This window comes from Myxine glutinosa, chromosome 3 (genome assembly GCF_964187855.1).
Source record: "Myxine glutinosa chromosome 3, kmMyxGlut1.1, whole genome shotgun sequence".
Taxonomy (NCBI): domain Eukaryota; kingdom Metazoa; phylum Chordata; class Myxini; order Myxiniformes; family Myxinidae; genus Myxine; species Myxine glutinosa.
Window position 1 is genome coordinate 50,454,850 of NC_136263.1, and position 12,570 is coordinate 50,467,419.

Sequence of the window (12,570 nt, forward strand, 5' to 3'; positions counted from 1 at the left end):
GTAATAATTCATCACATTTCTCATCCCGTTCATACTGCAAACCCCAAACCCCAGGAGTCCTGAATGCAACCAAAGCGAAAAGCCAGCGGCTGGTGGCACGGGCCACATTACTGTGTGGGGACGGCATGTACGTGTTGGCTGCGCACGTGCTCCTACTCAATCTCAAGTTCATCCATGCTGATTACTATCGCGGTCGCTGCCACCGTCCACCCGTCTCACAGGTATGACCCAAACTGGACATCACTGAGCTCCTCCTCTCAGCATCTAAATGCCAGAGAAATATTTCCTTTCCTTTTCAGTGAGGCATCTTTGTGTGTTTCCAAAATACTTCTGTCCAGTCCTATACCCACTCGATCAAATGTACCATATTATTGACGGATATTTGGGGCTGCCGAAGTATTTCCTGAGCATGGTATGCTTGGTGGTTTTTACCATTGCCTTTCCAGCAGTCAGCCGGGGGAGGAATTTTGTGTATTTCTTTTTTTCCCGGGTGCCAGCGATAACTTGCCTCCTCTTCGCGAAAGACACCCGTGGGATCTTTATTGTCTACGAGCAACTTCGGTTAACGTTTTTCTGACGGACAGCCCATACATTAATGATCGTCCTGCATTTGAAATACCAAGATGGCAGTTTGTAGCTGGGGCAAGATTCAGACCCAGACTAGACAGTTTAGAGGTGAGTGCTCATCCCTCTAAGTCTAGGCTGTCCCGCCATCCTTCTGAAAAGCCTACTGTAGATTGTTGAGTGAACCGTCTTCTATGGAAAGACAAATACAGTATATAACGAGAACAGCACTCGGTTGAGCGCATACCTCCGCCAGGCTGAACAGTTTATACTTTGTGTCCCACCAATAGGCCGGATCTGGATTTGGACCTGAACCAAAATCAAATCGGCTTGTTCTTGTCACCTAACCAACTCATCCACCAAGTTTAGTCATAACTCGTCCATAACGTTTTGAGATATCATGCTATATATCGTTTGTGGCCCTTTCTCTCAATGTTTAAGAATCACTTTAATAAATTATAGTATCCGGATCTTCACTAGAATGGAATCATTTCGTCCTTGTCACGCACCCAACCTGTCCACCAAATTTGTCTGAAACTGTTGATACGAGGTCCTCCCCTATCCTCTGGTCTCGGTAACCTCTGAACCCTGAGAGGAACCCCGGCAGAAAGATATATATGTTAGTCCGTGTCACAATCAATCACTAATGAAACCCTCCAGGAACCCACCAAAGGAAACAATCCAAATGAATAAGGAAACCACACCCTTGGTTGTCAATGAACAAATATTATATTAAAAGCACACAAAAAGAACCATACAACAATGGGGCAATCAACCCTGCAATCCAATCTTAAGATGGTAACCTAGCTCCAACTCACGGCACCCCCAGGGACTGAAACCGAGCCCTTCTCAATGTCTCTGGAACACAACGGTGCTCCCGGCGAAGCGGCAATGGCGATGAGGCGGGTAGTAAGTACGGCGGGGACCGTCACGTGGTCCCAGCCAACCCCAATTGGCGGTGGAAAGTGGAATCCCAAAGACGCTATCCAAACGTGCACATACGTCGCGAACGCGCAGAACGAACGCGCAGTCGCGAACCGCACCGTATTCTTCAAAGGCCGCTGTCGCGCACACACCTCCTCGGCAAGCCACCGAAGGGCGGGACCAGCGGACGCTGCTGCACCCGGTTCCGCGACCGACGCGCGAGGCCCTCGGAATGGCGGACGGCTCGTCCTCCAGCCGTATCCTCTTGGCGAAGATTCTCCAGAATCTCACACCTGTACCTGGCTTCGCAGGCTTTTCCACAACTCCAACGATCGCCACTCGCTCGAGATTCCTGTCCAGGACTCGACATGCACTCGCCATGTACGCTCGACCACGCTAGGTCCGGAGCTTCAACAAGAACGTCTTTTCACGATCTCACGCCTCTTCTTCCTCGCTCCCTTTGCCTTCCGGGTCACCCTCCGATTTTCGGCCACATTTTACCAGGAGCACTTTTAAACCCAATAACCACAATAACCCTTTCCCTTAAGCCACAATAAGCATAATATCTAGAACCAACAATGATAACAATAACAACCATAATTAAGGCCGAATCCGTAACACTGTCCACAACTTTTGGAGAACTCTTGCTAAAAGACAAACAGACTAACAGAGGTGAAAACATAACCTCCATTCACCTTTGTTGTGCAGGTAATAAATAGATGGCTCTCATAACTGGCAAAGGTGGAACATTACATCCACAATGGCAAACCATTTGTGAAAATAACAATGCTCCACAAGTGGTGCCCTTTGAAAGTGGAGGTGGGGGTGGAATTGAAGAAAGTGAGGAGGATAGAGACAGAAAGGGAGGGTAGAGATGGTGGGTGCACTTAATGTATTTGGCCACCAGTGCTTGTCGCTCTGTAAGATGTCATGTGCTCTTTCATTTGCAATCTGCACGGACATCATTGATGCCGTTTAAATAATAGAACTGTTTTGGATCATTCTGCAGCTGTGTCAGCCAACCCTCCGTAACGCTGCGTGTTTGGTGCAGCGAGAGTTTGTGCAGATGGTACAAGAAGCTGGTTCGGCCCTACCTATGCCATCGGCATGGCTCGAAGAGGCATACAACCGTGTCAGGCAGAACAACATGCTAGGAGAGGCAGGATATCGGGGCAGCCGGCAAGAAAATGCCTCACCGCTCATTGCCTTCCTTACAGGTAAGAAACACAAGGTGAGGGATTCTTTACAGTTAGAGGTCCTTGTAATCGTAAAAACGTTCTTTTTATTGAGGACATTCTTGGTACAGTGAAGCGATGTACTTTATACCTTTTTATTTTTACCGGTCCTCGACCTCCCATTTTTGCTCATCTTTTCTTTCTTGTTCTTTCTCCCCCTTCTTCTCTTTTCCTGCCTTGTACCCCTTACATCCATTCTATCTTAACACCCATGCCACCCATAACACCTTCTCTTATTATTGGACCTCTTAACCAACCCCCTAATACCAGAAATGGTAATTAAACGAGTAGTAATAGTAGTAGTAGTAGTAGTGGTGGTGGTCGTGGTGGTAGTAGTTTATGCTGTAACCTTAAGTTTTCCTATTAGTTTAAATAATCAGAAACCAAAAACATTTCTTCCCTATACACAATGCAAGTTCGGTGGAGAAAAAGGCAATTATCACCATCCATCACCACCCTAATACTATAACATTCGGATCTATCCCCAACACGAGCCTCCAATAACATCTAGCATCACATGACGATACAACCATTACGGCGTGACAGGTGAAGACAGCCATGTAGCCTCACAATCCTTTTTATCATTATTTAGATTTTTTGTGGCAAAACATGGGAGGTAGAGGTGAGGTGGGGTTTGTAAAGGGGACATGCATGATGAAAAGAGATTGAAAAGGAAAAAGGATAACGTGTACCTGCGCATACAGCCAAAGGTTTGGTCGTTTAAAAAATGTAATTTATTTCCTTTGAAGCAAGTGTTCCCCAAAGCAGCATCTTGGAGACGATCCTTCTCTTGGACTACATCAATGGATTGCTTGGATGCCTTACACTTTGTAGATTATTCCTACATGTGCACTACAATCCCCCATCCCAGCAATGGGCAGGCAGCAGCACTATCACTCTTAATTTTGAAAAGATTATTTGATTAATATGGAACTTAATATGGAACTTGATTGGAGAAGACTAATTTCTTTTAAAGTTTCAACTGTAATACTTTGAACCTGACAGAAGAGTTAGGGAAAATTCCCCCACCGTAATGACGACCGTGACAGAGGTGAGGTGGGGTTAAAAGCCAGCTCTCCCCGCATGGATATGTGGGGTTGGCTCATGGTCACAAAGGCCTTTGTCCTCGATTGATAAATGCAGAGCAGATAAATGCAAGGGACATTGTTTTATAATTTTTGAATGTTAAATGATAATGTTGATTTTATATGGAACAAATAAAATATGAATATGAATGATCGTTTTAAGGCCATTTTCCCCGCTAGAGCGGGGGTTAGCCTTGCGGGCCCCATGACAATCATGGTTCCCTGTTTGCGGCAATGATTTTATGGCCGGATGCCCTTCCTGACGCCAACCCTTGGTCACGCTCTTACGATGCGCAGGGATACGGTGTACCTACTCTAAACCGGGGTACACACCGGGATCATTCATCCCAGCAAGCTGGTACTCAATTTGCCGACCTCGGAAGGATGACAGGCTGAGTCAACCCCCCTGGCGTTAATTCAGCGATCGACCGGGATTCGAACCCAGGATCCTAGGATCCCAAGCCGGCACCCTAACCGCTAGGCCAACACCAGGCTTAGTTATGAGAGCCTTGAACAGGGGCAAGTTCTTTTAAAAATGAATGTATGTATTTCGTACAAGTCAAGATGCCCCCTGGGCGCCAAAATGGCTGCATTCCTCTCGCTTGTACGTGGTAGAAGCGAGAGGAATGCAGACTTCCTATGGTGAAAATTTAGTGTCAATCGGAACAATGGTTGCAGAGAAAACGAATTTTAAAGGGAATCGATCCGCAAAATGGCGGCGGAAGGCACATACATACGCTGTTCCAGATGGCATTGCCCTACATGCTATGCCGAAAAATATAAAGGCAGGTGTGATGCGCTGAACTGTGATCTTTCCTATGAGTTTCCATTTGTATAATAAGTTGTTAAGTTTCAAAGTCGGTATTACGTACGATTTGTCCTCAAATATGTCTGCAGACATTGATGGGCTTGGCAGTACAGCCATTGGTGGACAGTTGGTGTTCGAGGTTGCAGGCCAGTCCCCTCTGAACACGACTCGGCAAGCGGAGGTGCAGAACGACAGTGCTGCTGCTGGTATGAAAGCAAAAAAGCTTGCTCTCTCATCACTATCGATCAATTGTTATGATTTGGCTTTATTGTTTAGCTCAACGAGATGTTGGTACTTCAGTGCTTAAGGGCTATCTACATATTATGCATTCAAAAATATTGTGGATTTTTTGGCCCCACTCAGATTTTTTGCCGCCCTCCCTTTCTATCATTCCTCCTACATAAGTCTCATACTTCAACCTTCTTCTTCTTTCCACTTTCCCATCTCCAACCTCCTTTCATTTTTCTCTTTCAACCCTCCCACATCCTCATCCTTTCTTCACCTCTTTTTCAAAATGTTATTTTTCTTAATTTATGACCCACCTCCAAATTTATACAACACACAACAACAACAGGCATTTTAAGGCCATTTTCCCTGCGAGAGTGGGGGTTAGCCTTGCGGTCCCCATGACAATCTTCTCCATTTTGCCCTATTTTCTGCATCTCCCCTTGTTAACCCCCTTGCCCGCATTTCTTTTTCAACCATATTTAGCCAAGTCTTTATCGGTCTTCCCCGTCCTCTACTTCCTTCTACATTCATTTCCATCACTATTCTCAACCAGTCACTTTCATCCTTCCTCAACACATGACCAAACCATCTCAACCTGTTCCTCTTCACAGCATCCATCACAGGCTCTATTCCCATCATCTTTCGCAATTCATCATTTGTCTTCCTCTCTCTCAACGATACTCCACACATCCACCGAACCATTCACATTTCCACCCTTTCCAGCCTTCGTTGCTGCTCTATGTTAATTACCCATGTCTCGCTCCCATAAATCATAACACTTCTCACACATGCAGCATACACCTTTCCCTTCAGCTTCAACGACACTCCCCTCCTCGTCAGCACGCCACTCAGTTCCCGAAACGTCTTCCATGCACATCTCACTCGAGCAACCGTTGCCGAGTCTGATCCACCTTCTCCATTCACCTTGTCTCCTAGGTAGCAAAATGTTTTCACACCTTCCAGCTTCACGTCGTCTCCAAGATCCAACTCAACATTTCCTCCATCTGTAGCTCCCTCAGTGCACACCTTACATTTGAATGTAGCTGCCACACTGGTTAATGACCCTCTCAGACCACTACATTTTTGATGAACCCACTCAGCGCACATTGCACATTGAATGGAGTTCACTCTGACACCCTTCCTGCACACAGCACACGGCCACTTCCCAGTTCTTTCCACCTCACCACATGCTTCACCACATGCTTCACTTGCCATCACCTTCGTCTTTCCGATATTCACTTTCAGACCTTTTGTCTCCATACATTCCTTCCACTTGTTCATCTTCTCCTTCAGTCCATCCATACTTTCTGCAATCAACACCAGATCATCTGCATACAACAACTCCCATGGTTTACCTCCCTTACATTCTGAGCCAGCACCTCCATTACAGCTACAAATAGTAGTGGACTTACACTACTATTTGGAACTCAGGAACACACTACCCGCAAAAGGCGAATTTAGTACCGACCCCTGATGCACTCCCACCTTCACCTAAAACTTACCACTGTTCCCGTCATTCATCCTTACAGCTGTGCGCGCTCTCGTACATTGCCATCACCACTCTGATCAACCATTCCTCCACTCCTAACTTCCTCAATGCCCATGTCACTACTTCGTGTGGAACCCTATCGAATGCTTTCTCCAGATCAACAAACCCAAGAAACAACTTCTTCCTCTTCTCCATGTACTTCTCCTGCAACTGCCTTGCAATAAAAAGCGCGTCTGTCGTTCCTCTTCCTGGCATAAATCCAAACTGCACCTCCAAATTTATGATCCACCCAATTTGGATGTTGACCCTTGTGATGTGCAGAACACAAGAAAATACAGTATTCTTCCTCTGGCTTGACGTATTATTTATATTTATTTATTTATTTATTTATACATATATATATATTTATATACATTTTTTGCAGTCTGGTTTTATTGATGTATGTTGCTTCCGTGGAACTTTGAGCCAGTTCTCTGCCAACCCACGTGCTTTGACACTTCAAACGAAGCAGCATGTTGATTAATAATTTAACGTTCAAGCACGAAAACTTTCCCTTTGTGATTTATATATTGAGGGGGAAAAAGTTCTCAGGCTTGTCTTCTTAGCAAGGCTTGGGCATGAAATAGAGTGGTGGGAATGAATTAACATAGAATGTAATTATCACAGGTATTCTTATGGCTCGTGTCTGTCTGCATCGGCAAACAGGTAGAGCAATGCACAAATATGCTAACTGCCATAGGAACAACCTTCTCCGTAGGAGTTTCCTTTTTCAAAATTTGACACCTTTTCAAAATTTTGCAACAAAAGCCTTTTACTCAAAAGGTGAACAAGGTGAGGTCTTCTTTACAGTTGCAACACATCAGCTTCCCCATTCTTCCCACAGCGGTTAGCATACCTGGATCAACATTCTATTGATTTCATTCATTGTGTTATTGTTATGGTTTTCTAATTGAATTTGGCAAATTGGAAGCACTTCACTGGGATTTCCTGATTGTTCATAAACTCAATACTGATGCAGTTCATATTTCCCCAGGTGCCTGCTTTGCACGTAGCATTCTCATTGGCTGCTGGCATCACACTATCGAGGTGCTTTCCACCCCACTTGTTGGACGAGGTGCAGCCACTGCTTCCACACGGCAATTCCTCCTCGGTTCAGAAGCTGCACGCGAGCGGACACAGCAGGAGCGTGATGTCATTGCCAACAGCCTAGCAGGCCTGCGTATGGCTGCCCGCATAAGCTGCCATCTTGGTATACCGTTGCTTTGTTGAAGTAAACGTTTGCCTTTGCTTAAACTACTAAATATATTTATTCTTCTTCCATCATATGCATCACGTGGCTAAGAGTAGCATCATTAGCTGAGGGGGTGTGACTGTGCTGCTGATACAGTGCCCCCTGTCGATTATAGCAGGAATTTGGAATTTGTTCAGGGTGCCGATGTTGGCTCGCTTGCTCTTCTTGAAGGACACCGTGGGATCTTTAACGTCCACCAACTAATGCTGACAAACAGCACGACAAACAGCACTGAGGGAGGGCACACACATCAATGCCTCCCTGTGCCTGCGAGACACTAAGATGACAGTTTATAGCTGGGCCGAGATTTGAACTCGGGCTAGACTGCTCAGAGGCGAGTGAGCTTACCTCAAGGCCATCCTGCCAGCCCTAAGTCTCTTTGTATGAGCCGGTCATAGGAGTTCATTTAAAGTAGGATCAAATAGCTCGATTATTGCAGCCTCTCATCCACCATACTCTTATCTTGTTTGAAGGACCCATTTTACTTTACGTTCAGTATACATGGAGGCCCCCCCTACCTCCCTAACCCCCCCCCCCCCCCCCACCTTGATTTTGTAAATAAATCTCAGTTCATGAATAAGCTAAATAAAAGGGAAGAAAAATAGCCTGGTGTTGGCTTAGCGGTTAGGGTGCCGGCTTGGGATCCTAGGATCCTGGGTTCGAATCCCAGTCGATCGCTGAATTAATGCCAGGGGGGGTTGACTCAGCCTGTCATCCTTCCGAGGTCGGCAAATTGAGTACAAGTTCACTGGTAATTACCTGTGTGTCGCAAAAGGCGATTAACAGGGTTGGCGGCAGGAAGGGCATCCGGCCATAAAACATTGCTTCAAAAAGGGGACCAAGGTGCCCGAAAAACCATAACATTCATGAACGAAAGACGAGAAAAACAAAAAACCCTCATTCATGAACTGAGCTAAATAAAAGGGAAGCAGGTTCACAAACTGACAAGCAAATCAGAAGGACATAAGGAAACAGACATTGCACAGTAGATGATAGATGGAAAGGGGGAATGGTGAGGGGGCTCGTGTCAGCAAGAGAAGAACAGTATGTGGGCATGTTACTGCATGGGTGTGGGAGAAAACATAAGGTGATGATGGAGAGCACTCTTGAGAAGTGAGCAAGGCAATAGGTAGGGAGTCTATTCCGCAGACGAGATATATAGGGGTTAGTGTTCAGCTTATAATTGAGAAAGTTAAACAGGTGGAGGATTCTGGAACGATGTGTGTGTGACCTGGGAGTGCCCAGGAACGGATAGAGGGAGGGGAAAAATAAAAACGGAAAATAAAAACAGAAAAATAAAGAAAAATAAAAACGGATCAGGCTTGATATTATCTTTTGAATAGGGGTGCGAATACAACAACACAACATGCATTTTAAGGCCATTTTCCCTGCTAGGGCGGGGGTTAGCCTTGCGGTCCCCATGACAATCTTCTCCATTTTGCCCTATTTTCTGCATCTCTCCTTGTTAACCCCCTTGCCCGCATTTCTTCTTCCACCATCTTTAGCCAAGTCTTTCTCGGTCTTCCCCGTCCTCTACTTCCTTCTACATTCATTTCCATGCAAATATGTTTGTGCGAATGCGAATATGTTTGCATATTTCCAAGATGTAAGAAGGAGAGCATCTGAGAAGGACTTGAAGAGTAGTTTAGGAAGAGAAAAGAGGATAGACCAGCTCAATCTGTTGTGTTGATATCTCATGTACGCTGAAACATGGAGGAGACACTAGCTCGTAGACACCAGGCTTAGAACTCACTCTTTTTTTCTTTTACTTTAAGTATGGGACAGTCTGAGCAGTCCGTAACTTAATGGATATAAAAAAATCTAATTGGGCCAAATATTTATGATGGTCATCAGGGGCGTCCCTTAGTTCATGTTGACCTATCGATGTGCACTAAAATGAGTTGTGTGGGATCTTCTGATTGTTTAAAAAAATTTAAGTTGTTGGGTGGAGGCAGGGCGGTATGGTGGAAGGCATTTGGAATAATGATTCTGAAGTCTGTGTCGATGCTGCTTCCGGATGCACGTGGTTCCAACACCAATTTGCTCTTCTCAAATATTAGGCCACACGGGCTTCCCAGTAACATGAATTGTGCCTTGTTCAACACTTGCTCTTCCATTGATAGACATTTGCACGTGTCTTTAGCATCCTTCTGTGTATCTTTTTAATTTGGTGAAAAGTGCGAAAGTGGTTGTCGTTGCGACGTTATCCTGATGATGACGATGATTATGAATTTAGTAATTATTTTATTTTATGTTACAGGAGTAGCGGGCTATTGCGCTGCCGCAGTAGCTCGGATGGCGGATGCCTGTTGCCTTACATTGAATGGAGAGGAAAAGGATGCTGAAGACTATTTGGAAGTGTCACATGGTGAGTTTGGATCCCTTTGGCAAGGTTCTGTTGACTCTCATGCAGGTTACACAAGCGACAAATTTGTACCTAAATTCAACACTGTGTCTTCAGACTTGTCCAAACAATCTAAATTGGCTTGCAGTGTGACAAACAAACAGATTTTCATTTAAGATAGCTCAGTTGGTCATGTGCTTCCTGTTAAGATGTTTCGTCTAGGTTCAATTATTGAGGTGGTTGGATTGTACTCTTTCTGACTTTCCGATGCAAGCATGGGATGCTGTCTTCCCGAGCGGCCTGTCATTCGGGTCGCCTCTTAAAGACAGCTGTCCCATCTGTATTTAATTTGAAGACACTATATAGCAGCATATCTTTTGTAAAGAGGAGACCCTTGAGTGCTGTCACCCGAGCAGAATTATTTGCTTCGAGTTAGCTTTTTAATTCAACCTGCAGTTGCTGACTGTCGAATAGGTATGGAAGCAAATTACAAAAATTAAATGTCTCCCTCCCCCTCCTCCATATCCACTCTGACCCCCGTAAAATTAAAAGGAAGGCATTGGACCAATCACCTGATTTCATCAAGTGCTGTTGCAAGATAATATTTTCTTCAAAGTGTTGTCTGGATCGTTTATATATAAAGGCTCTGCAGACCAAAAGCCATATTTTTGTGATCAATTTTGACTTTTAACCACTGTAATTGAAAGGAAGACACCACACTAATAGGTATTTGCTTTAGTATGTTGGGGCTGTGGTGATATATTTGTTTTGTGCCAAGTTTTGTCTGGATTTATTGCCATCTAAATACTTGGAAGACCAAAAACCTGAATTTTTGTATCTATTTTTGACCTTTGACCCCCTGTGGAATCTGAAGAAAAGTACCAAACTAATGTCTGTATACTTTAATCTGCAGGGGTTACTTAATTTTGCAATTATCAGGATTAGTTGAAATAGACGCAGAGCAAGCCAAAACTCTTAATTTTGTGACCTTTGACCCCTGTGGATTGAAGATACATGACCTATATCTGTATGCTTTTTACCCTGCACACACAAAGTGAAAGGAGGGTTAAGCAACTGGTCCATGTCTCTCCATCTGTCCACAAACGTCAGTTTATTTTTATACTCTTTTTGCCTGTCTGGCAGTTAAATAAATAAAAAAATCATTCCAAACAGTAAACTTCTTAAAACAGTAAACAGTAAATAAATTCCACGCCCTCCTCTGTTTTTAAGGATGTCATAAAGGATACGAATAACTATTGTAACGTGTTAGATACGGTGATGTAATAACCACTGCGTCAACAGCGGTAAATTCCGGAATTAATTGTTTTATGCGACATTTACAATCTTTATTTTATTTCATTTTAATTATACACTTGAACACAGTAGAACACAAATCGACTTGTTAACGCTTACAAGAACCTCCAGTTTTGTAGTATGTTAAATAAGGCGGTGTATAAGGGTGAGGTATAAGACTGCTTCAATAACGCTAAACTTCCGGAAAAAAAAAATTCACAATCGTTTAAAATCATTATCTTTTTTTCAATTGAAATATATACTTGAACACTGCATGGGGACAATGTGTTCAATGAAGTCTCTAATTTTATATAATAGAAACATCCACTCCCTATGGAAGCAGAAGGGCATGGGGGGTTGGGTACGTTATGAGCATGGAATGCCTCAAGGACGTCGGGTTTCCTCCAAATCGTTTTGTCATGTTAAACAACGGTAGCAACTGTTTAAAAAGGTAATCATACGTTGGATGGTATTGACTGAATATTTTGTGGTTATAATAATTTTAACTTTCGGTAGGTGTGCCCCATGAAACCACACGATAAGCTATTGTTATGTCTGTGGGGTAGGCAGTGATATGTAGAGTCAGGTAGATTTGCATAAATTAACATGCTCCGGATGTCGGGTAGGAACCCTCACCATGTAATAAGTTTTGTTTAGCCGAATGTCGGAGTAAGGTGCATCTTCGTCTCCATTACGAGGAATGGGGCATGTTAACTAGTATATATATAGGGATTATGTTAATTCCCCTGTTCGTCAAACCTTTATCTCTTTTGGCACCGCGCCATAGACACTAGTGAGGAAATGCCCAAAAATTGCACTAAATAATAACAATAAAACCAACTGGAAGCCAGTTCTGAGCACGGCCATTTGGACGCACCAGCTACATCGCCACGGAAGCCAGGCAGGCCGAAGACATGCCCCGAGGAGCCATGATTGGCCAGGGTGGAGCAAGAAGCTACCCGCTGATTGGTGGAGGGAAGGCCGAGGAGGAAGCACAGCGCCAATTGGCAAGGACCTCCGATGACGTCAGAGGCGAGCAAGAAGCGGCGCGCTGATTGGTGGAGAAGCCCTGATGACGTCACGACCCCACGTTAAAAGAACTCTCGGACCGACATTTCTTCTCTTGCCCTCTGCTCCTTGCCTTCGCTCTTGCCTTCCTCTCTCTTGCTCCATTGTTGCTCTTGTCCCTCATTCTGGACCTCGGCACGATTCTGCTTGGACGCCACCATGTTCAGAGACGCCACCGGGAGACGTGCAGAGTTTTGCAGGCGGAAATGACGCGCGGCTTGCCGCTGCGGCATGACGAGGC

At 44.6% G+C, this 12,570-nt stretch overlaps 1 protein-coding gene across 2 annotated transcripts in view; it reads left to right on the plus strand.

Annotated features, from left to right (window-relative positions):
* The window catches only part of ARFGEF3 (ARFGEF family member 3), a 167,502-nt gene that overhangs the window by 40,566 nt on the left and 114,366 nt on the right, over nt 1-12,570 (plus strand). For both annotated transcript variants that reach the window (XM_078774049.1, XM_078774050.1), the window contains exons 13-17: nt 55-221; nt 2,540-2,705; nt 4,706-4,822; nt 7,367-7,582; nt 9,885-9,992. In XM_078774049.1, coding sequence (XP_078630175.1) covers nt 55-221; nt 2,540-2,705; nt 4,706-4,822; nt 7,367-7,582; nt 9,885-9,992 — 774 coding nt within the window. The remainder of the gene's footprint in view (nt 1-54; nt 222-2,539; nt 2,706-4,705; nt 4,823-7,366; nt 7,583-9,884; nt 9,993-12,570) is intronic.